The sequence below is a fragment of the Oryctolagus cuniculus genome, chromosome 17 (genome assembly GCF_051225735.1).
Source record: "Oryctolagus cuniculus isolate XC-2025 breed Fujian yellow rabbit chromosome 17, ASM5122573v1, whole genome shotgun sequence".
NCBI classification, from domain to species: domain Eukaryota; kingdom Metazoa; phylum Chordata; class Mammalia; order Lagomorpha; family Leporidae; genus Oryctolagus; species Oryctolagus cuniculus.
Window position 1 is genome coordinate 46,332,370 of NC_142883.1, and position 24,524 is coordinate 46,356,893.

The following is a 24,524-nucleotide window of genomic DNA, read 5'->3' on the forward strand; positions in this document are numbered from 1 at the left end:
CTGGAGGAGAAAGCCCGGGCTGTTGCAACCTCGGAAACTTTACACTCTTGCTCGTTTTGGTTCTGAGGCACCGAAGGCTTCTGGAACTGGCCTGCTCCAGGAAGATACCAGCACATGTGGCCTGGGAGTATCCACCCATGACAGCCTCTCATTTTTGAGCTGTCTTCTGAAAACAAAGTTGAAGGGGTGCGCATTTGGCATAGTGGTTAAGATACTGCTTGGGATGCCTGTATCCAGTGTGGGAATGCCTAGGTTTGAATCCTGGCCCTGCTCCTGATTCCAGCTGCCTGCTCATGGGCACCCTGGGAGGCAGCAGGTGATGGCTCAAGAAGTTGAGTCCCCACCATCTACATGGGAGACCTGGCGTGAGTTCCTGGCTTTGGCCTGGCCCTGTGCCAGCTGTTGTAGGCATTTAGAGGATGAACCAGTACATGGAGCACGTGCGCTCTCTCTCTCTCTCTCGCTTTCTCTCTCTCTCTCTCCCCCACCCATTGCTCTGCCTCCTCTTAAATAAAATGAAAAATCATTAAAAAATTAAAGTTGGGCGAGACTTACTATGTCTGCTTATGAATATCCTTTGTGCTATTTTGGGAATGTAAGGTAAGGGCTTTGGTTTTTCTTTTCCTTATTTTTCACGTCTCTAGAAGCCCCAGACTTTTCTTTCCTCCTGACAGAGCTCGGGGGAGCGCCCCCTGGACAGAGATGGTGCAGAACCGTCTTGGAGGGGGAGTCCCACTCTGGGAACTCAAACTCAAGGGCTCTTCCTGGCACATTTGAGTTTGTTCATGGCCATCTTCCTTCCCTTTGACCCACAGGGCGGAGAACCAGCCTGGTTCTTCTCACATCCACACCTGTGGTGTTACAAGCTCACACCTCAGAGGGAGTCTACCTTCTCGATTATTTGCACCCTCGGACTCATCAAACTGTAGATCAAAAGTACTCAGAAAACTGCACCTGCACCGAGCAAGCGATTCCATAACCGACTCAGGCAGGTCACCTGTGCCCTGTCTGCATCCCTGACGGGAGGAGTTTCCGCCCCAGGATTCTGTGGGAAGGACAGGAGAATGAGCCACGAGAAAAGGAATGGAAAGGGTTAAGGGTGTCAGGTCATTCTGCTTTTCTCTCGCTGGTGTTTTAAGCCCGGAGCCCTGCGGGGTTTGATGTTGATGGGTTCCTTCTCTTTGCACACAAACCCACACATCTGTCTTAGTTAGAAGTTGTTTACGAAAGGAACAGAAATTCACTTGGGCTGGCACAAGCAGATTGAGTTAGGCTCTCGGAGTTAGCCGTCAATCCCTGGGCATCCAGATGCAGGAAATGGAGTGCAGCTGGGAGCCAGCGGGCCCAGCAGTGGGACTGCAGCAGCAGGTCCCTGTGGCTCCACCGCTTCTCTCTGTTCTCTGATGTCGGTCCCCCCTCCCTTGGCAGATTTGTTTCTCTCTGCTCCTCCCTGCCTGCCCTCTCCCTGCGTTTTTGATCCCCAGCTCCTGTGTCATCTAATCAGCACTTTTTTTTATCTTACTCACATCCGTGCCATGTTTTGCTAGTGATGATTGTTTGTGGGAGTGAAGGCTCAAGGGAACTGATGGGGGGGGGGGCAGGGGGGCTCCCAGAGGCTGAGAGGAGCAGCATGGTGCCCTCCAGTATCCTCGTCAAAGCGTGTAGTTGGCTCAGAAGCGCTGATTGTACCAAATGCATGTTTGTATTCATTTCGAAATTCTCAGGAGAGAAGATGATTGGTCTTAGATCAAGTGTGCCCGCCAACTTCTGTCACCCCTGCTCTAAGGCTGGCGGCCAGGGAACACCATGCCCCAAGGCTTACTGCTGCAGGGACAGCTCGCCTGGTGGGTGTCCAAAGAGGAAGCAGGTTGGATACCTGCCAGTCTCCTTTCTTCCTTAAGGACAGAAAACTCTGTCTTCGTGTCTCTATCCCCACACCATCTGGCCCAAGTACTTGGTAGGCTTGGGATACTCAGGAAATGCCTGCTGATGACAAATGACCAGGTGCACGTGTGGTGTGGGCCTGAGGTTCTGCTGAGCAGGGTCATGAAATGTGACACTTGACCCATCCCGGAAAACCCTGTCATCTCCCAAGCCCGCCAGGTTCCGTCCTTGGGCCCTGCCCTGCTTCACCCCGGTTCTCCAGTGCGTCCAGCCTCCTGCTGTTTTCCTCTTTCCTGTTACCTTCTGAAGTCTCAAACTGAGAGGGGTTGGGCAGCGAGGCAGGTTGCCTGTGTTTTTTCTCCATATGAGGCATTTGGAATCAATTGTGCAGTGGCCCCTTTGAGTTAGCTGTTTAGAAGTAAAACAACACATACTAATACCGCATTGTAAAAATGTCTTTCCGGCCACAGTCTTAGACTTTTGTGTTTTGATGAAAACGCCCTTCGAAATTTCCTGCTTTATTTTTTCTTAATGGCCAGGCATTAGCCTGGCAAATGCTACTATGCATGAAGTTCTACTGATGTTAAGAAGCAGCCATACCTTTTGGAGAGAAGGAAAGCCGCATTGGGGATCAGAAATGAATTGCTGGTGGTCGACCCTCCTGTTGAGGATGACAGAGACCTCTGCCTAATCGCTGGAGTCTCATCTTGGATCCTCTGCTTGCCCGGTGTTCTAACAGCCTTACCTAGCAGAAAGAGGCATGGGGGTTGATGTTTCTGCATAATACGAGGGGAATGCAATCCTGTGTTCTGTATTTACTCCTCTGTTCATTTCTTTACAGTGTGCATGGCTTTCTCCCATGAATCACTTGGACGCCTAAATTCAAGGACATATGTTTGCGGCTCTCACACATCTGTCTTGAATTTCATTTTTCCACCCTGTTTTCTACTTTCCAAACCATTTACCTCCCTCTCTCTTTCTCCCTGCTATTACTTACTTCATTGTGCTGAGGGACCCTTTCGTGGCAGGAGCTGGTGGAGGGAGACCATGGGAGTCACAGGCCATTTTTCTATGAAGGCGCACTGGGACCTGGGGAACTTGGCTTCTCGGGATGGCTTCTGCAGTATGATTCCTTTCGCTTCAGACACAGCTGACCCGTGGCAGGGTGGCTGATGGCACTGTCATGCGGGGAGGTGCCTGGCTTGCTAGCTAGCTTCCCGGTGCGGTGATGGTGCCAGTCCAGTTTAGGGAGAGCCTTCTAGCCCCCAGCTCCATGCACACGGGTCCCTTCTGACTGCTCCCTTTGATCTGTTTTTCCAGACTGGGGATTTCTCACATCATTGTAAATGTTTCCTTTCCTCTCCTTGTCATTTGGCAGAGTCTCACTGGGGACTTCCTGAAGCAGGAAAGTGGTAACAAGGGGTTTATAACTGGGCACTCAGAAAGTTCTGCCAAGAAATAGAGCTTTCTGTGCAGCCAGGGCAGGAAAGAAAAAAAAAAGAAAAAAGAAAGCATCACCCTGATGAAATAACAATCAAGTAGGAAATTGGAAGGAGTGCTCTGCTGAGTGCTAATGGCTCCACGGCGGGACAGGTATGGATGGCGCTGAAATGATAAACATGGCCGCCACGCTCACCAACCGCACTTCCTGCTCTTATTTTCATTTTAGAGAGTGGATGTGGAAAAGCTGACCCTCCCGCCTCGTGATTTATAGCGTTTGGGTTAGTAGGCATTACGCAATCACATTCCTGATCTACTGGAAGCTGTAGCAAATTGTGAGCCTATTTGCCTGATTTCTTTTTTTGGATGGCAGCTTATTGAGTAGCTGGGTAGGAACCACGATGAACGTGTGAAAACGCCGCGGCGGCTTGCTTCGTTCTGATGCCGCATCTGTGGGGCCCAGCTCGAGGAGCTACTGGTGCACTGTCGGCCCGAGCAGCGTCAGCCGGCCTTTATCCAGTGCCTGCGGGGAAGGCACTGCAGATCCGAAGCAGCCTAAGATTCGCTCCCAGCCAGCGAGGGAGATGTGAGGTGGCCTTCAGTTCCAGGCCCTGTGATGGTGACAGTAGATTCGGGAAGGGTGAGATTCTCTCTTGCTGTTGACTCAGTGGCTTGTTCCCCAGGTCCCCTGGTTTCCATCGTTCGGGAAACCCACCTGCCTCTCCTGTTGGAGCGGTCCCTGTTGTGCCTGGTGCATGGGCATCTCCTCTACAGTGGTAGGTCTGTGCTGATGCGTCCTTCAGACTGAGTTCGGGGTCGTGGCTTCCCAGCCCACCCAGCACTGAGCAGGCTGGGAGCCCCATTGTCCTGTCCCCCCGAGGAAGGACTGTCTTCACACGAAGAGGGGTTTCTGGATGGGATTTGTTTGTTTGTTTGTTTTAATTTTAAAAAACATAATGGACAAACTAGCAAACCTCACCAGCTCCAGCCAGCTGCCAGATCTGACCACGTCTGACGGGTGCTGCGAGATGGCTCACTGGGGGCAGCTGGTGGCATCCACCTGGGCAGGGTGGGAGGGGACACCACCTCCACGAGCGTATTCCTCCGGCAGACCCCCCACACCCACAGGGAAAGGTGCACGTCCTTCCATCGAGCCCTTGCTGCTGCCACTTGGCTCCTTCTTCCTTCTTGTTTGGTTTCAACCTTATGGGCCGCATAAAGACCTGGTGTGAACACTCTCAGGATTTGTTTTCAGCGTGAACTTGATGTTTTGGGTTACACTCGTGTGATGCTGCGTCTCTCAAAGGGCAGGCTTGGACGTCCCTGCCCCACACCACCCGCCCTCCATCCCCATCCTGTCAGCAAGGGCCACCATGAGAACCGTCTGACTGCAGACCCACTCTGGCTCCTTGTCCGCTCTGCTAAGAAACCTCCCAGCCGCTCCCTTGGATCTCCTCTCTCTAGAGCATCTGGCCCGAGTCTGTCATTACCAGCCACCCCCTGACTGTTCCAAACCACTGTGCCCAGTGGAGGTTTCCGTAGCAGACGGGGCTTTAGGAAATCCCTTCTGTCAGCTTGCGAGAACTGCAGTGTGGGGAGCCGGAGCAGCCTTCCCTCCATCTGTGGTGTCGGCCAGGAAGAGCCTGGCAGCCATATGCCGCTTTGTGCTCCCAGCAAACTGCTCATCTCCGGGCCCACGAGTCATGAGGCTGGGAAGCTGTGTGGTGTAGCAAACGAACCTCCTTGATTGGTGTTACAAATGACATTGAGTTGCAGGCCAGCCGTGGACCAACGACGGCAACTCAGAGGTACTTCATATTTGAGTGTTTTGGAAAGGATGGGAAGAAAACATTTACATGTTTGCCTTTCTATCTGTGGATACCATTTAAAAAAATTTTTTTAATTTATTTGAGAGGCAAAAAGAGAGAGCAAGCTCCCATCTGCCTGTTCACTCCCTAAATGCGTTCAATAGCAGAGACTCAACTAGGCTAAAGCCAGGAACCAGGAACTCAATCCACACCTCCCGTGGAGGTGGCAGGGACCCAATCATTTGAGCCATCACCACCACCACACAAGGTGTGCATTAGCAGCAGGCTGCAGTCAGGCACAGAGCACTCTGCTGTTGATGCGGGTTCTTAACCTCTGTGAACAATATTTTTTTTAAGATTTATTTTATTTATTATTTGAAAGTCAAAGTTATACAAAAAGAAGAGAAGCAGAGAGAGAGAAAGAGAGATAAAGGTCTTCCATCCGATGGTTCACTCCCCAGTTGGCTGCAACAGCCGGAACTGTGCCGATCTGAAGCCAGGAGCCAAGAGCTTCTTCCAGGTCTCCCATGTGGTGCAGAGGCCCAAGGACTTGGGCCATCTTCTACTGCTTTCCCAGGCCATAGCAGAGAGCTGGATCAGAAGAGGAGCAGCCGGGACTAGAACTGGAGCCCATATGGGATGCTGGTGCTTCAGGCCAGGGCGTTTAACCCTCTGCACCACAGCGCTGGCCCCTGTAAACAGTATTTTTATAACTCATTAATTTATGTTTGTTGATCGAAGCCAGTCTGAAGGTTCTGCCCTCTGAAGGGGTGCTTAGTAGCCGAGTTACTTGGTATGTGACTCCCGGGAAGGAGTCAGGAGGAGGAGGGCCCCGGAGCCTTACAGTCTGCCTCACTTCCCTCTGTCAGCTTCCTCCAATGCTGGCTGCACTTGGGATTCAGCTCTTTTCCTTGTTTACCCTGCATCTTCGCCACAGCATCTACTGTGGCCTTCACCGCTGGGCTCGCAAAACCACAGTCACTGCCGATCCTGTCAGCCAGACCCAGCCTCCCTGGCGCATGAAGCACCACGTGTGTATTTCTTAACTTTTCACGTCTGCCTGCGTGGCCCCAGGAGCCCCTTGTGTCTCTGGGAGTTGTGGTTAGAACTAGTCACCATTTCTTAGCTGCATTCTGACCCTCCCCCGTCCTGAGAAAGGACCCACAGACTGGATGCTGGCCTGGGAAGTGTCTTCCTCCCCATACTGAAGCCAGGGGCTGCATTGGAAGGATTTAGGATGGGTTTAATTGGAAAGACTGCAGCTTTTGTCCAGTGGGTGCTTTTGCCTCTCCCTGAACTGGTACTGGACAAGTAGAGAGCCCTCAGCTCTCCCTGTGTGAGGGTTGATCTACTTAACCTCTGGCCAAAATCCCTTGTAAAATATCCTGTATTTATTTGTGTGGGTAATTCTGGGTCCCAGCCCTGGCGGAGACTGGCAGCACTGTGATGTCCTTATTGCCATACCCATACCTGTGCAAAGCTCCTTGCCCTGGCATGAGCTTTCTGATATAAAATCCAGATGTGCACACGTGAGAAGTATTCTCATGGGAGTGTCAGCTGGGCTACAGGGACATTTCTAAGCAGCTCGTGTGCATTCTCTAGCCTCACCACAACCTAGAAGGATCTGCAGAACTTCACAGTAGCCTGCAGGACCAGGTTGCAGTTGAAAAGAGTGAGGTGTGGGGGGCTGCCCAAGGTGGCAGAGGAGGGTTCATACCCGCGCCATCTGCCCCCAGCGCCCAGGCTCTGCCTCCTTCCCGCCTTGATGCAGTGGAGGGCTTGGGCTGCCAGCACACAGCAGTCACACTGGAGGAAGGCTCACGGGGCGGTGACTGTGTTGTGTTCAAGCTGAGAAGCAGAACGCGAGGCCCTTTGTCCTGACGCGTCCGTGCATTTGACAGCACTTTGGAACGACAAGTGAAGTGGCCACATAGTTTGCTACATGCCAGCGAGGTGCCGGGAAAGGCCGGCTGTGCAGGTGACTGGCATCTGTTGGATAAAGAGATAAAAGGAGGAAGTGGCCCTCTGCCTCTCATGCTAGCAGCCGAGTGATTTCTGTCGTCAGCGAGTATCTTGCAAGCGAAACGAGGCTTCTAACATAAGAGGTCGGCACACGCGTCTGAGAATCACTGCCATTGACTACCTGGGGTCGTCTCTAGGTCCCTCAAGAAGTCCTCCTCTCGTTCCTCCTCCCCAGAGTGGAAGCCTGTAGCTGACACAGGTGCTGAGCGGGGGTTGCAGGGGACGTCGGTTCCCGCTTATGGAGAAGAAGCAAAGGCTTTGCTCTCTTGAGCCATCATCGTTGCCAATATTTCTAACGTTGCCTGGCACTGACGGGGGAACCAAGCGGTGTTCTGAGTTGCACATGTATTATCCAGTTAGTTCTCACAGCAACAGTACCTGGCCAACAGCTCTGCCAGGCCGTGAAAACTTCAGTTACAGACCAAATCATGCACTGTGAATCTTGCTAAGGGACGAGGACATCAAAGAGTTCATGTTAACTTTGGGGGTATGGGGGCAAGGGCCTGCTGGGACATTTAGAAGACGATGCTGAAGTAACAGCAATAACTGATGTTCATGTTAGCAGCTAACACTGACGTGGTACCTAATCCGCCCCTGGCCTTATTCTCTGCTTTTGAAATGTTTATTTGAGGCCGGCGCCGCGGCTCACTAGGCTAATCCTCCACCTAGCGGCGCTGGCACACCGGGTTCTAGTCCCAGTCGGGGCGCCGGATTCTGTCCCGGTTGCCCCTCTTCCAGGCCAGCTCTCTGCTGTGGCCAGGGAGAGCAGTGGAGGATGGCCCAAGTGCTTGGGCCCTGCACCCACATGGGAGACCAGGAGAAGCACCTGGCTCCTGCCTTCGGATCAGCGCAGTGCGCTGACCACAGCGCGCCGACCGAAGCGGCCACTGGAGGGTGAACCAATGGCAAAGGAAGACCTTTCTCTCTGTCTCTCTCTCTCTCTCTCACTGTCCACTCTGCCTGTCAAAAAAAAAAAATGTTTATTTGAGAGGCAGACAGAGCTCCTGCCCATTGGTTCACCCCCCAGATGCCCACAGTTACTGAGGCTGGGCCAGGCCGGAGCTGGAAACCTGGAACATAACCCAGGTCTCCCATGTACATGATGGGGACCTAACCACCTGAGCCACCACCTGCTCCAGGAGGCTGGAATTGGAAATAGAGCTTCGGAAACTCGAACTTTGACACTCAGATATGGAATGTCCATGTCCCAAACTGCAGCTTTAAACGTTAGGCCAAATGCTTGCCTTCCAGGCCTTGTTCTAAGCACTTAATGCAACGTATATAATCTTTCTAACTGTCCAGTGAGGTATAGGTTCTGTTACCTACTTTACGGATGAGGAAACCATTGGCAGTCTGCCTAGCAAGTGGGTAGCTGGCTCCAGAGCCCGTGCTCAGCCGCCTCTAGGGTGTATGATGCCTTGACAGTGGAGGGTGGGACGAGGGGACATTTTCCTGTCGGACTGTATAAACTGGCATTGGTCAGGTTGGTTAGGAAAGGTTGGGACAGCTTTAAGGATCTGTTTGTAGATGCTGCTCACCGGAAGGCAGTGTTGCCTGCAGTTAGCACTTGGTGGAAGAGCGGCAGTACAGCTTGCCTGAGAAGGCTCCGCTGACCTGGCCAGGGGGTGTGCTGATGAATCCTACATCTGTGTTAGCTTTGGCTTCCTCCCACAGATTCGCAGCAGCTGTTGAGAAATAGCAGCTCAGACCCCCGGTCAAGTTCAAGACCTGATCCTCAAGCTGAAGGGCGGATCCTGTGTGGCCCTCAGGAGCTGGGGCTGCTCAGATACCGCCAGGTTTCCCTGCAGCATCTGCGGGTGCTGACCGGCCCCACCCGCGCTTCCCAGGAGCTTGACTTTCTCAGTTGCATTTTTACGGTTTCCCCGTGGCCAGTACTGTCCCTTGCGATGTTTGCTTCATTGTTTCGTGGGCCACTGTCAATGCATTTCTGGCCGGCATTCCTGGCGTGATAGTTCCAACCATGATTTTGGAATCAGAACCAGCCAGCAGGCCGAGGAATGGAAACTTTCAAGTAACTGGATAGCCCATTTTGTCATCCTTTTTGATTTTCGCCAAGTGTAGCTAGTACCGTCTGCTCTTGTTTCTTGTTTCATCTTTGTTGCCTTGCTGCTTGGGGTTTTGCTGGGCCATACTCATCAGAGTTACCTGGCTGGTGGGCAGCCGTGGAAGAAGGTGATTGGGCAGTCAAAGGTATCCTCAAAATGAACTTCAGGTGGACTTTTTGCCAGACTTGTCCCTAGGGAGAGCAAGCACTGGGTGTGAGACTGGCGTGGTCAACCCAGCTGCAGCAGGTCAGCCGCGGTAGCCTTTCCAAAGTGCGTAAGTCACCGTTAGCCTTTTCAGAAACCTCCCTGGGCCGGTGGAACGTGAGCTCCTGCCCTCCGCTGCCCGCGGTTCCGAGCTGCTGCAGTGGCAGCCGGCTGACTCAGCCCCTCCTGCCTGCCACGCGCCTTTGCAGTCGATGGCAGCGTGCTTCGTGCGTTAGTCGTCCAGGCCAGAAGGTGGGGAAATGCTGCCGAATCAGATGTGTGGGGTAGGCGTCCTCTTCATTTCAGAGAAAAGCAGAACCCACAGAACTCATCTGAAAAAATATTCCAGATGCGCTTTTAAGATCTGCAGATCTAAACACGGGGGTGAGGGCATGAGGAGAGCGGAGACGGCCAACAGGCCACATCAAACAGGCCCAAATCCGAGGACGCATGCGCTTTGCAGAGGTTCTCGTGGCACACGCCATGTGCTGCCGAAGGAAATCCCCGTTCGCTGCACGGTGTTGTCTGCAGCCCACTATCTACACGACTGATTGAGTGGCTTTAAAGCAGCTGGCAGGAGAATTTCCCTTTTTGAAGGGAATGCTGACAAGACAAGGGAGAAATAGCCATAAATCAAATTCAAGTACGAGTGATACATCCCATGTGCACAATGCTTTGGGGGCCACAGTTGTCTCCACAGGCGTCCTCTTGGTTCAGCTGCATGCCGTGCCTGTGATGCGGGTGTTACCGTGCACCGAGAGGGCACGTGGCCTGCAAACTCTGGTACCAGCTCACCTCCTGCAAGTAACAAGGCACAGGGCCCGCATGTCAGCCCAACCCCATTGGAAGCCTTTTTCTTTCTACCCTACCGTGTTTCTTCCCCCTGAAGGAGGAGACCCTGAGGATTAAGTGTTCTTCTGTGATAGAATGTGCCAAGGAAGAAAGTGAATTCATATATTGGGGATGCTTTAAAAAAAAGGGGGGGGTACTTGGTGCTCAGTCCTGGGTGGGTCTGGTATTCACCATCCTGAAGGCAAAGGGGCGAGTTAGAGACCACAGGTAGTCATCAGCCCTGAATGAGTTTAGGAGGTTTAGCTGCAGCAGGATGAGGAGTTTAAAAAACAAAAATATCTATTTGAGAGAGAGTTCCCAACTGCTGGTTCACTCCCCAGATGCATGTAACAGCCTGGTCAGGATCTAGGAACTCCATCCAGATCTCCCACATGGGTAGCAGAGGCCCAAACACTTGAGCCATCACCGGCTACCTCCCAGGGTGTGCATTAGCAGGAGCTAGGACTTGAACCCAGGTGTTCCAATATGGGATGCCGGTGTCCCAGCTGATATCTTAGCCTCCACTTAACACCTACGCCAATAGTGAGCTTTTTGCACTGTGGCCTCCTCTTAGGTTTTAGACAAATACTGATTTTACTGGAGCAATTTTTAAACAATTTTTCAAAGAAAGCCTATTATTTGAAAGAGCTACAGAGAGAGAGGGAGAGAAAGAGAGAGGGAGAGAGCTAGCTTCCATCTGCAGGTTCACTCCTTAGATGACTGCAACGGCCAGGGCTGGACTAAGCCGAAGCTAAAACCTTCCTCAAGTCTCTCATGTGGGTGCAGGGGCCCAAACACTTGGACCATCTTCCACTGCTTTCCCAGGTCTTTAGCAGGGAGCTGAATCAGAAATGGAGCAGCTGGGACACAAAACGGTGCCTACAGGATGCAGAATTGCAGGCAGCAGCTTCACCCACAATGCCAGCCCCTGGAGGAAGTTTTAATCGTAGGAATAAAAATGGGGCAGTATTGTAGCTCCCCCAATTGAATCAAGGCCAAGATTGCACTAAAATGAACTCTTAAGGCAAGGGGGTCTTTATGCAGGGTCCACAGACCTTCTGTGATCAGACAGGTCCCACTAACAGGCTTCAAGGGATTCATGAACTCTGTAAAATTACACACAGACTTTTTTGTGTATGTGCATTTTTCTGTGGTGAAAGGATCCGTAGCTTTTATCTTCAAAGGTGACCCAAAAATGGGTATGAAACACTGTTTTCAGAGGCCTTTTTGAAAACCTTTAGTGGACTTGAGATACCACGTCCACACTCACAAAGGCACAGGGGTGATGAGTTTCTTTAAACTTGAGCTTTTCCCATTTCCGTCGGCATAGCGGCGTCCTCAAAGCAGGCCTCGGTGACTTCTCTGACATCAGAGTCAGCTTCCGGGCCACGTGTGGAAGTTGCTGGGGTTGGGACGACCATGCCTGTGTCTTGCGCTGTTTTTCAGAGCCAAGTAACCTTAATGCTGCAGCCTGAGAAAGACGGTTCCATGCCATCCCACAGACAAAGCTCGCGGATGAATGGCGTCAGTTCCTAGATAAACCACTGTCATATGGGCCATGTTAGATCACAGTGGGTTAATCTATAAAAGGATCAGCTTTTCAGACGTGAGTCAGTAGCCACATTCCCCGCCCCACCCCACCCCCAACCGTGGACTTTTACTTGGAAACAAAGATCTCATCACAAATGGAGAAAGCACGAGCCAAGAGCTGCTCTCTTCCTGAGACCCCCTGGGAAAGGAAGCGGAGTGTCCTTAGGCAGGGAGGGAGGAGATGGAGTCCTGGTGCTACAGTTTCTTACCTCTGCCATGACGATTCAAGAAGATATATCTGTTGTGATTTGGGACACTGCAGGGGTGGGTATTAAAAGTCTTTTTGCCAGCATGAGGGATCCAGGAGAGATTGGGTTCTTCCTTCCATGGCAAGGAGCAGACAGCGTGTCTCCTCGGTATTTAGAGTCTCACCACCCCTGGTTTAAGAACAGCTGAGCAAGAGCCACGCACACGCTGGCGCCTCAGTGAGGATGTGGTGCCCGCACGCAGACCACTCTGTCATAATCATGTCGCATTGGCCAGGTTTGGGTGTGAGGCTCACGGACTGCAGTTTGCTTTGGGTAGCACAAGTGCTACACAAAAGGAGGGGCCTGTTTTAGGATATCATTTGCTGGTGGGAACCCCAAGCCCCAGGGAAGATAGGATCCTAGTGAATTTTGTGAATATTTCAACAACATAATATTTATTTCAAGGTTACCATAAATGGTATATTTATTGCTCAGTTTAAGTCTTAATAGGTATCCTGTATATAGGATGGTGGGACGCATGGGATAAATACTAAGGAGTATCTGTGTCAAACCGATGGCTTATGTTTCAGTTGAGAGTGAGATTTTAAAGACACATCAGCTGTAGTCAGGTGGAAGATGAGGATGTTTGCTCCTCCGTGCTGTTTTGGAAGTGCCAGTTCCTTAAGAAAAGAAATGGCATAGCCATTGGAAAGACGGTAATCTTTGCTTGGAAATGGTTCTGCCTTCTGCTCGGACTGAGAACTACTTTGAGCTAAGAGCGTAGATCACAAATCAGCTGTTTTCGCCTGGTTCTCACCTTCTTGCCCGTTCACGTTCTTCGACTTCTCCCTCTCACCAGTCTTTCCTCTCTCCTCTGGGTTATCTCACTCAGCAGATGTTGTAGCATCTTTAAAACTTCCTGCCTCTGACCTAAACTCCTCGTGGTTTTCACAGCTGCAGCCCCATTTCAGGGGCCCTTAGAGCGTTGTGTGTCCACGTCCTTGCTCCCTCTGCCCCTTGTCTGCCTGCCGCTCTCCCCCCACCCCGCTCCTCCCTCCCCGTTCTGTGCCCCTGCTGCCCAGACCCCTGTGTGCCTCTGTTGGCTGTGTTCTGTGGTCAGCTCTCTGTCATTTACTCAGCATCCCAGCACTATCTAACCTCTCCTCCCCAAAGTGTGTCCCCTTACCCCCGGGACACCAGTGTCTTCATCCCTCCACCCCCACTTCTCTGTGCTCCACTCCAGACACCCTCTGTGTCCTTGGTTCCTGCTCCACCCTGGGGTCTCTTCCGTAGCCCTGTCCTCTCCTTGGATGATCTCAGGCAGAGATCAGGATCAAGGCAGATGATCAAGGCAGAGCCATGACCTTAAATACCTTCTAGTCATTGATCCCTGGTTGAGATCCCAGGCTCCATCCTTGCCACACTCCAGATTTATAACCCAGAAGCCTACTTGAGATCTCCGCTTGGGGCACGTCTACCAGGCACCGCAAGATTGTCCCATCCAGTCTTGGTTTTTCCCCCTCAGACGTGCCCCTCTCTCCTTGTCCTTGGTTAGTGGGACCGTCCTAGACATACTTGCTGAAGCCCTAACCCAGGTGTTTCCTTGGTCTTTCTCTCTCTGTTCAATCTCTCTGTTTACCCTATTGATTCTCTTCACAATAGACCCTGTCCTGAGGCTGCTCCACATCCCCTCCAGCCCCCTGCTAATGCGCCCGGGCAAGCAGCAGATGATGGCCCAGGTCCCTGGGCCTCTGACACTCACACCCACATGGGAGACTTGGATGGAGCTCCTGGCTCCTGGCTTCAGCCTGGCCCAGCCCTGGCCATTCCAGGCATTTCAGGAGTGAACCAGCAGCTCCTTCTCCTCTCCCTGGGTCACTCTGTCTTTTAAATCTTTTTATTTTTTTTTATTTTTAAGATCGTGCCCTCCGTCTGCTGCTGTCCCTGAGGCCCGCGTCTGCTCCCACGCCCTGCCCAGGCCGTTTAGCCTCTCCAGTTGTTCTCCCGCCTTTCCTCCTCTTCCCCCGCGGTCTCTTCCTTCCCAGCTGCCGCAGTGACCTTTTAAGCCGTGAGTCAGGTCATACCACTCTCCCGATAGCCTCAGTAGCTTCCTATTACTCTTAGAATAAAACCCCATTGTCTTTACCCCAGTCTATACAGGGCCTTAAAGATCCGGTCCATGAGTGCCCCTTGACCTCTTCACAGCCCCTGTCCCAGGCTGCCCTGCCCCCCCCCCCCCCCGGCCAGGCTTTGCAGGCAGCCTCCCGGCCCCCGCACAGGGCCCCCGACTTGCTGGGTTCCACCTGAAGGCCTGAGCTCCCGGACGTTTCCTCCCCCAGAGCACACTCTCAGATGCGTGTCGTGCTTTGCTCTGGACCTGTTGTATTGCCTGTTCTGACATGACTCTCCTATTCATGGTCTCGCTTGTCTCTTCCTCCCTCCCTCCCTCCCTCCCACTAGTGTAGAAGCTCCATGAGGGCCATGACTTTGCCTTGATCTTTCTTGTGCCCTGCGCACAGTAGGTGCTCCGTTGCTCTCTATCCATTGAGTGAAATTCAGCACTCACCAGACGTAAGCCACACTGTGGGGGACGGGTGGAGAATAGTGTTTATAACGCAGTATCTCCTGAACATCTACAAGGAAAGACAAGCCTGGGATATATCAAATTGGGAAAGCTAACCTCTGTGACAATGCTAGTGAGGACACTGGGAAGTGGGCTCTCCTTTGCCGCTGGTGGGAATATGAAGTGGGCTGAGCTTCCCTAAGTGGTGAGTCATGGGTGATTTTTACGTCAATTTTTTGTGGCTTGCCACGTCTCCCGTTTTTTTCCCCAGTGGTTACTCCCGCCATCCTGGAATTACTTTTTCAACAAGAAAAACGTAACAATCTTAATCTCCCCCCCCCCTTTTTTTTTTTTTTGGTTTTTAAATTAACCTGGCTGGACCCTTGCACAGGATACTTCCGAGGCTAATCCCACCAGCAGGATTGTCTTATCCTGGGGTTGAGACAGCTCTGCTCTTAGGAATGTTTGATCTGAATGCCCAGTCAGGTCTCTGCGATGGTGCAATCCCGGCCATTGGAAACTAGGTGCAGAGCTGCTCTTGCTCTCAGGCTGGGCTTGTGAGCCCCCAGAAATGTGAGGCCCACCCGGTTTGAGGCTGAGGGTGGAGTCCCCTAACCCTCCCTGCCTTTCTCAGCAGATCCCCTGGCCTGCTCCTTTCCTGTTTGCAATAGAATAAAAAGCAGTGCTGGTCCCAGCCCCGTGGGCATTTCCCTCTGCTGCATGCAGGACACCTCTGTGTCCTGTTCTATCAGTGCTCAGGCAGCAGCCTTCTCTCTGGGCCCCCAGCAGGGGGTCCCCCAGCTCCCTGGCCTCATAAGGGGCCCTGGAGCTGTCTGTTCTGGAGGTGTGTTGCTAAGACATCTTATTTAATGATGTTGCTTTGTGGGCTTGGTAATTAAGTTCCAGGGCACCCAGGGAGCCACCTAGGCATGTTCCCCCTGTGGAAGTGGGCCTTCAAGGGAGACTGCACACACAGTGGCAGGTCACCTAGTGATGGGAACACATCTCAAGCAGTACGTCCCTGGGCGGTTTCGTTGTTCTGTGGGCATATCATATTGGCTACTTCCTAAAGCGAGACAGTGTCCGCAGCTGCACAGCAGGGCCGTCCAGTGTCCCTGTGGAAGTAGATGCGGTCAGTCCCTGAAATGTCCTCAGGTGGCTCATGACTCTCTTGGCTTCCAGCCCAGGGCTCTTGCCTTCACGACTCCTGAGACCCTGGACCTGGGACCCTGCCAGTAGGTGGGGGTTGTTGAGAGTGGCACCGAGAGCTGAGGGTTGGGGCTGGCTCAGGATGTTGCCTCCCTGGTGTTTGGCAGGCCAAACGGCACCCAGCCATAGTGACTGGGGTTTTCCAAGTGCAGGCACCTGGTGGAGCGGGGAGAGGGGCAGATTGGAACTCCTTGGTCTTCCACTGCAAAGCCTGACCCTTCTCCCCAAGCGCTAAAGGGGCACAGCAGGTCAGGGAAGCGAGGGAGCAAGTGGCTGCTATGACCTGCTGGCCCCTTCCTTCTCACCCTGAGTGCAGGAGAATACTCAGAGAATACGCCCCCAAGGGGAGGAAGGAGAGAGTAAGTGTGATCTTCTGCCAGCCTGTGTGGAGGCTGGAGCCTGGGTGGGCCTCGCGAGCACCTGCACTGTCACAGACCAGAGACCACAGGGGCCCATGTGACTGAAGTTAACTTGGCCCCTTGGCCCAGCTTTGCTCCGTTTCCCTCTATGCGTACTTCAGTGCGTCTGTGTTCATTTGCCCCTCGGGCCTCAGGGGCTCACAGGAACCCTTCATTAGCCTGCTTTGGACCAACCTCCTTCTTTTACTTTTCCTCTGACAGCTTAAACTTTGGAACAAGTACCGAATTTCCAACATTCCGTCGCTAATATTCCTAGACGCCACCACTGGGAAGGTCGTGTGCAGGAATGGGCTGCTGGTGATCCGTGATGACCCGGAAGGTAATTCCTCAGCATGTCTGCCCTGTTTCCCAACTTCCCGTTCCATTCTTGTTCTCCACTCTCCTCCTCGTTGCTAGAGGGGCTATCAGTGAAATGTGTGCAAGTGGGTTTACGTGGCTATAGAAGACAGACTTGATGAAATTAGAATGCTCTATAGGCCAGGGCTAAGATTTTTTTCAAAAAAAAAGATTTATTTATTTATTTGAAAGTCAAAGTTACACAGAGAGAGAAGGAGAAGCAGAGAGAGAGAGAGATCTTCCATCTGCTGGTTCACTCCCCAATTGGCCACAATGGCTGGAGCTGCACCAATCCAAAGCCAGGAGCCAGGAGCTTCTTCTGGGTCTCCTACGCGGGTACAGGGGCCCAAAGACTTGGGCCATCTTTGACTGCTTCCCCAGGCTGTAGCAGAGAGCTTGATTGGAAGTGGAGCAGCTGGTACTTGAACCAGCATCCATATAGGATGCCAGCACTGCTACGCCACAGTGCTGGCCCCCAGGGCTGTTTTTCAAAGGCATCAGAATGCCCCTTTTGTGGTGGTGGGGGGCTTTAACTTGTGGGCCAAAAGAGGTAGAATCTAAAAAACCCTCAGCTTTTGGGGCTGGCACTGTGGCATAGTAGGCTAAACCTCGGCCTGCGGCCCTGGCATCCCATATGGAGGGGCGCTGGTTCATGTCTTGGCTGCTGCTCTTGGGCTTATTGACCCACCAGGCAGGCACCTGGGAGGCTGCTTGGTGGCTGTGCCCTGCTGCTTTCCCCTTTGCACTGCAGTGGTGAAAGGGCTGTCCATCACTACGGATCCACTTGGAGGATTCAACCCTGGTCACAGATTGTCCAGATTTGAGTCTGTTGCAAGGAACTGGAGCTTGATAGAACGCATCTGTATCCATTCAAGTTTAAGCAGCGACATACACAACTCTACAAGTGCACATTCCCCAGCCCTGCCCGAGAGCTTCAGTGTGGGCTTTTGTACCCATTCTGTGCTCCTTCCTCCCAACCCTGAACCCCCAGATGATTTTGAGGCAGTGGGACCTGGACTGCCCTGTGAGGAAACCCCATTCTGTTGAGCTGGGGGCGTGTTACTCTCCCTGGAGCTTGATTGTGGTCAGAATGTTGGCTGTGTGTGTGGGTTGGGTGATTTTTTATTTTTAAAAAAACCTTATCTTTTAATTCCATTTCCTATGAACTGTTTGAAGTACCCATGTATTTTTTTTTTAAAGATTTATTTATTTATTTGAAAGTCAGAGTTACACAGAGAGAAAAGAGGCAGAGAGAGAGAGAGAGAGAGGGTTTTCCATCTGCTGGTTCACTCCCCAATTGGTGGCAATGGCCGGAGCTGCGCTGATTTGAAGCCATGAGCCAGGGGCTTCTTCTGGGTCTCCCACGCGGGTGCAGGGGCCCAAGCACTTGGGCCATCTTCTACTGCTTTCCCAAGCCATAACAGAGAGCTGGATCAGAAGTGCAGCAGCCGGGTCTCGAACCGGCACCCATATAGGATGCAGGAGCTTTAGGCCAGGGCGTTAACCCATTGCGCCACAGCGTGGCCCCAGGTGGGTGGATTTTACCCTTTCTTTATATTAGACTCATACTCTCCCTTGGCCCTTGAGCCCCAACCCAGACCCGTTGAAGCAGAATCTTGGGGCGAAGTGGGGCACAGGAGCATATTTGTGGGTCTCCCAGCTGATTCCAAAGTGCAGTCAGAGTTGAGGATCCATTGAGATGCTAGGGCTGTGGCTGAACCGTGGTCTGCATCCCAGGCGGCGATTTTCCCAGACCTGGCCCTATCACCAGATGGGGGAGCCTGTAGTGTTTTGTTCTGGTCATACATCTTCAGCCATGCAGCTGAGCCCCAGGATGAGGGACGGGGCCTGGGCATCCGAGACAGACCTGGTGGTCATGCAGGTTTGGAAACTGCCCTAGGGTAGGTAGGGCTCTGCCAGGCTTGATTCTACTCTTATTCCTGTCATAGCTACAGGTCCTGTGGGTGTGTTGACATAAACACTGTTTGGTGATAAAGCTGTCTTGCCTGCGGCTCTGAGCCTCCTGGGTCCGAGGCATCTGGCTGTAATGAGGAGTCTTAACATTCTCACCATCTGTTTCCTATTTCAGGTCTGGAATTCCCCTGGGGGCCCAAGCCTTTCAGGGAAGTCATTGCAGGGCCCTTGCTTAGAAATAACGGGCAGTCCCTGGAGAGCAGCAGCCTGGAGGGGTCGCACGTGGGCGTCTACTTCTCTGCGCACTGGGTGAGTGGACCCCTCTCAGTCCACACAGAAGACAGCAGCCATGTCACCACCAGGCCCCGCGTGGCTGGCCTCTGGAGGTGTGACTGCTCAGGCAGGAATCTCCTGGCCTTCATGCCTCCTTGCCTGATGCAGTCAGCACGTACTGTTGTGACGATGATAGCCATAGCGGCAAGAAAATGACTGACTGTCACTGATCTGAAAGAATGTTCCTCCTCACCCCTTCGGATCAGACTTCTGGGGCAGGGAGGTTTGTCGGGGGTTGTTTGAAATGCTGTCCGCTGGTGCCCCCTTTGTGGGCTGGGAGGAACCCGTGCTGAGTGCTTGCCATTAGGAGAGGCAAGTTTATTTGCACCTCTTTGGCAAACAGGGTTTTGCTGTCTGCCTCCAGGCCTCTGAGGGGAGACAGAGGCTGGGAGACAGAGACGGTGCGTCCCACAGCAGGGGCCTGCTGTTGCCTTTCAGTGTCCACCCTGCCGGAGCCTCACCCGGGTCCTGGTGGAGTCCTACCGCAAGATCAAGGAAGCAGGCCAGAAGTTCGAGATCATCTTCGTCAGTGCGGACAGGTAAGGCGTGCGAGGAAGCGGCTTCCTCTTTGGTCGGTGGTTAACGGCCATCTCTTCTGCCTTACCTTTCTTTCCAACTTTTTTTAATAAGTATAAATTTCGAAAGTACAACTTTTGGATTATAGTGGTTCCCCCCCCCCCCCATAATCATCCTCCCATCCGCATCTCCTACTCCCTCTCCCATCCCATTCTTCATTAATATTCATTTTTAATTATTTTTATATACAGAAGACCCACTTAGTATATACTAAGTAAAGATTTCAACAGCTTGCACCCACATAGATACACAAAGTATAAAGTACTGTTTGCGTACTAGTATTACCATTAATATGTATATACAACACATTAAGAATAAGCATGCTGGGTTTTTGGCCCGCGGTTCTGCTCCGCTTTGCCCTAGCTCCTATCTCAGCACATGTAAGTGGGGCAAGCTTGAAGGCAGGCCAGACGGAGCAGTCACCTTTTTTTTTTTTGTTTTGTTTTTGTTTTTGTTTTTGAAACTAAACAAGCTGTTGAAGCACAGCTCGTATACAGGAAGACGCATCCTTTTGGGAATCCAGGCCAGTGAGCTTTGCGTAAGGCAGGCGCCTGTGTAGTCATCATCCCACGGACCAGCTGTAGAGCGTTCCCATGCTCCTTTGCACACCTTCTTGGGCAGTCTCCACCCCACCCCCCAGGCCCATGGAACCCCTGGTCTGCTTTCTGTCACCTGGTCAGATGTGAATTTCCTCAAGTTTCTTATGCGTGGAATCAAAGGTGTCTGCTTGGTTTAAATGTGGCCCTGTGCACGGCAGGTCCCCTGCGCAAATTAGAAGTATCACAGGAAATGTGGCTTTGTGTATCTAAGTAAGTCTGCGTAAGAAATGAAAAGATGGGCGTGAATATAATCAGTAAGATGTCATGGAGTGGCACTGAAGGGGCCTGGCCTTTTTTAATTTTATTTTATTTTTTAATTGTTTATTTGAAAGAGGAGATCTTCCATTTTCCCAATGGCTACGACAGCCAGGTCTGGGCCAGGAGCTATCCAGGTCTCCACATGAGTGGCAAGGAGCCATGTACTTGGGCATCGTCCACTGCTGCCCGGTGCGTTAGCAGGAGCTGTATCAGAAGCAGAGCAGCCAGGACCTACACCAGCGCTCTGACACATGAGTGGCAGCTTAACCTGCTGTGCCACAGGCCAGATCCACCTGCTGTTACAGAAGTAGTAGCTTCCTGGTGAACACCAGAATTGGCAGAATAGCACACTTCCGTAGCCTCGAGGAGAATAGAGATTAGACATTTGATTCCCAATGGCTGATATTGTGGCCTATCTTGTAAAGCTGTTGCCTGTGATGCTGGCATCTTTTATGGGTGCTGGTTCGAGTCCTGGCTATTCCACTTCCAATCCAGTTCCCTGTTCGTGGCCTAGGAAAGCAGCAGAAGATGGCCCAAGTGTTTGGGCCCCTACCACCCACGTGGGAGACCCAGATAAAGCTCCTGGCTTTGGCCTGGCCAGCCTGGCCGTTGTGGCCATCTGGGGAGTGAACCAGCAGATGGAAGATCTCTCATACATATAAATCTTTGAAAATAAATAAATAAATATTAAAAAAAAAAAAGTCCTGGTGCACTGGGGTACCAGATGAGGACAGTGGTAGTATTTCAGGGTTAACAGACCCTTGTTCTTCCTGTGTGTCACCATAGGTCAGAGGAGTCCTTCAAACAGTACTTCAGCGAGATGCCCTGGCTGGCTGTCCCCTACACCGATGAGGCCCGGCGGTCACGCCTCAACCGGCTGTACGGCATCCAAGGTAGGCATTCCAGGCCCCGGCTCCGTGGGGCTCCTTGCACGGAGACCTGCTCTTCTGGGCTCACTGCATCGCAGGCTTCCCTTTCAGAGGAAAAAGAACGTCTTTATTTCCAGGAATACTCACATTCCTCGTCATCTTAAAAATTATTCAGAGTGACTTTTATGGTATGTAAATTATACCTCATTATAGCTGTACTTTTAGAAAGGAAAATACACACTTGCCCTGGCACGATAGCAGTTTTTCACCCCCTGGCACTGTGGGCTCTGGCGTGCTCGGACCATGCAGCACAAGCTCCTAGGTGACTTGGCCAAAAACCGGTCCCACAGGGTTTCACTGTCAGACAGACAAGAGTCACTCTGAGTCTTTGAGCCTCAGTTTCCTTATCTGTGAAATGGACACAATGAATCCCTGCTGCAGAGAATTGCTGGGGGCATCGAGCTTTAACGCCTAGTGTGTATGCAGCACTTCTTGCCTGATGGTGAGGGCTGAGTGGGCGTCCCCCTCCAGGCGAGAACACTTCCTGAGAACCTAGAGAACTAGGACTTCCGGCACTAGTCACTGTGCTCAGAAGTGATTCCTGGTGAGGCGAACGGTTGCTAACCCTTTGTTGTTGTCAAGATTTATTACTTCTTTGGAAGTCAGAATCACAGGAGAGACAGAGAGATCTTCCATCTGCCCATTCACTCCCCAGATGGCCGCAACGGCCAGTGATGGGTCAGGCAGAAGCCAGGAGTCTGGAGTTTCTTCTGGGTCTCCTACTTGAGTGCAGGGACACAAGGACTTGGCCATCCTCCGCTGCTTTCCAAGGCACATTAGCAGGGAGTTGGATCCGAAGTGGAGCAGCCAGGACATGAACTTGTGACCATATGGCATGCTGGTGTAGCAGGCAGCAGCTTTACCCGCAGTGCCACAGTGCTGGTCCCAGTTGTTAATTCTTTATGGTGTGTGCATCTCCGCCTTTCCAGTCTTTGCCCAGCCAGGTTTTTTCCTTGGTGAAGCAACTAACTGTCCACTCTAAGAGTTGAACTCATTCCCTTTTTACCAATACGACTAATTCCTAGTCTGCCCTGGACTAATACAGCTAATATTTGAGTTCTCCATGCTCCTTGTGTTAGAATAGGGGGAGAAAAAAGGACAAATCAAGATTTACCCTCAAATCCCATAGCCTGGGGCTGGCATTGTGGCATAGTGGGTAAAACCACCGCCTATGATACCGGCATCCCATATGAGCACTGGTTCAAATCCCACCTCCTCCACTTTCAATCCAGCTCCATGCTAACGCTCCTGGGAAAGTGGTGGAAAATGGTCTAAGGGCTTGGGCTCCTGCCTCCTATGTGGGAGACCCTGGGGAAGCTCCTGGCTCCTGGCTTTGGTCTGGCCCAGTGCTGATGGGTGAGGCCATCTGGGGAGAGAACCAGCAGATGGAAGATTCTCTTTCTCTCTGACTCTGACTTTGAAAATAATGAAAGAAATCTTAAAAAAAAAAAAGAGAGAGAGAGAGAGAGAGAGAGAGAGAAAGAAAGAAAGAAAGAAAGAAAGAAAGAAAGAAAGAAAGAAAGAAAGAAAGAAAGAAAGAAAGAAAGAAAAAGAAATCCCACAGCCTGTAAGGAAACCCATTAGGCTCTTCACCAGTTAGAGTAAGCCTATGGCTTTGGAGCTGGAGTTTCAAGAACGTTAGTGTTTCATTTTAAATCTGTGACTCAGTCTCAGCTGTGCCCCAGCATTGCCTGGGGACCCATGAAAAAGCAGACGCGGATGCAGTGGGGCCGGGAGCCTCTTTCTGGCCAGCTCCCAGGTGAGGCCCTTGCTGCAGGCCCGGGACCACTCTTTAAGTGTTCACAGTGTCGATCCGCCTACCCTCTTGAGAACCTGGGGGCCTCACGCCTCGGGTGAATAACAAGGATGAAAGCAGTTCCCTTCCCAAACAGAGCTGGAATGGTGTGACGTTTATTGGACCAGAAGGAAAGGCACCCAAGCGGGCGACTTAGAGGAAGTGCCACAGACTTCCTTCCTCCCATGCTTTCTTGCGGCAAGGCTGAAAATACGGGTGCCTTGGGATAGGAGCGCGTTCCTCGAGATGAGTGTCAGGATGGCCTTGGGCCAGTGGCACTGAGCGGAGAATTGAATCGCCACTTGGCAGGGGTCAGAGTTCAGTCTCTTCATTCACTCATTCATTCATTCACTCAGTGCTTAAGGAGGACCGGCTAGACACCATTGCATTCTTCCAGACATCAGAGACGTAATCTGGTCGTCTCATCTCAAGTGAAAATAGATAAAATTCCTGCCTTTGTGGAGCTGAAAGTTCCAGAGAGGAGCCTGGTCCTAATCAGTCAATCATTATACAGATTTGGCTGTAACTGTGAGTGCTCGAAGGGTAGGCCCTGGGAGCCAGGGGGCTGTAGTAGGGAACTTGGCCTCGCTGGGGAGATCCAAGAAGGCTGAGAACATTAAGGAAAATCAGCTCAAAGGCCCTGCCAAGAAACAGTATTGAGGAAGGAGCCTGGACGTCACGGGCTAGACCTGCTCTTGATGTTCACAAGGACTGTGGAGGAACAGGGCCAGGCGGGGTGGAGGGTTTGGAGTGTGTCCTCAGTGCTGTTTGCACTTCACAAACCATGTGGGATTGGGCTTTGCCCTACTGCCCAGGGGACTCAGGTCCCTACCCCGGGAGTGACTGCGCACCCTCCAGGAGAGGTGACTGTCACATTATAACTGTGCCGCCCAGCCGTTTAGCCCCTGGGCTGCTGCTTAGCCTCCGTTTCTGGCTTATGACTGGAGGCCCTCAGGGGGGCGGGAGGACTCAGGTCTTCGCTGAGTGTCACCGGCTCGGCCGTTCTTCCGTGCCTCTGCCTCCCTGCAGCTGCACCCCGACCTTCGCGTCACCATGGATTTTCCACCTCAGCCCTTCAACATTTTTGGGATCCTCCTGGATTTTTTTTCTAATCTCCACTCCCCTTAGATACCAGCCAATGTTGGATGCTTCCTCTCCTCCGACTCCCCTAACAAAGCCCCTTCCTCCATGATTCTGCATCTCTTATCTCCCCTGCTTGTGTGTGTGTGTGTGTGTGTGTGTGTTACACAAATGTGCACAGAACATGGCTCTGTACGACATGGTCGGGCCTCGGAGCACACCTTCACAGTGCTCTGGGAAGCATCTTAATCAGGCCAGGATGGAAGTCACCTGTCCTACCCCTCCTGGCTCCTGGCCCCGACGTTGATTCTGGCCTTGTTCCCTTCCGCACTCACTGGCAGCCCCTCAGTGGGCCCCACCTACAGATGAATGGCCTTGATCAAGTGCACTGACCTCTGTTTTCTCAGTAAGTTTAGGAAGTTTCAGTGTGGGTCACAAGGCAGACAAGTTAGCGAATATTTGTTGACTGACTCAGAAAAA

General features: G+C 52.1%; 1 protein-coding gene across 1 annotated transcript in view; it reads left to right on the forward strand.

Moving 5' to 3' along the window:
• NXN (nucleoredoxin) overlaps window positions 1-24,524 on the forward strand; it is a 162,527-nt gene that overhangs the window by 118,764 nt on the left and 19,239 nt on the right. The window contains exons 2-5 of the mRNA XM_002718895.5: window positions 16,426-16,543; window positions 18,650-18,783; window positions 19,246-19,346; window positions 21,027-21,133. Of these exons, the coding sequence (XP_002718941.1) occupies window positions 16,426-16,543; window positions 18,650-18,783; window positions 19,246-19,346; window positions 21,027-21,133 (460 nt within the window). The remainder of the gene's footprint in view (window positions 1-16,425; window positions 16,544-18,649; window positions 18,784-19,245; window positions 19,347-21,026; window positions 21,134-24,524) is intronic.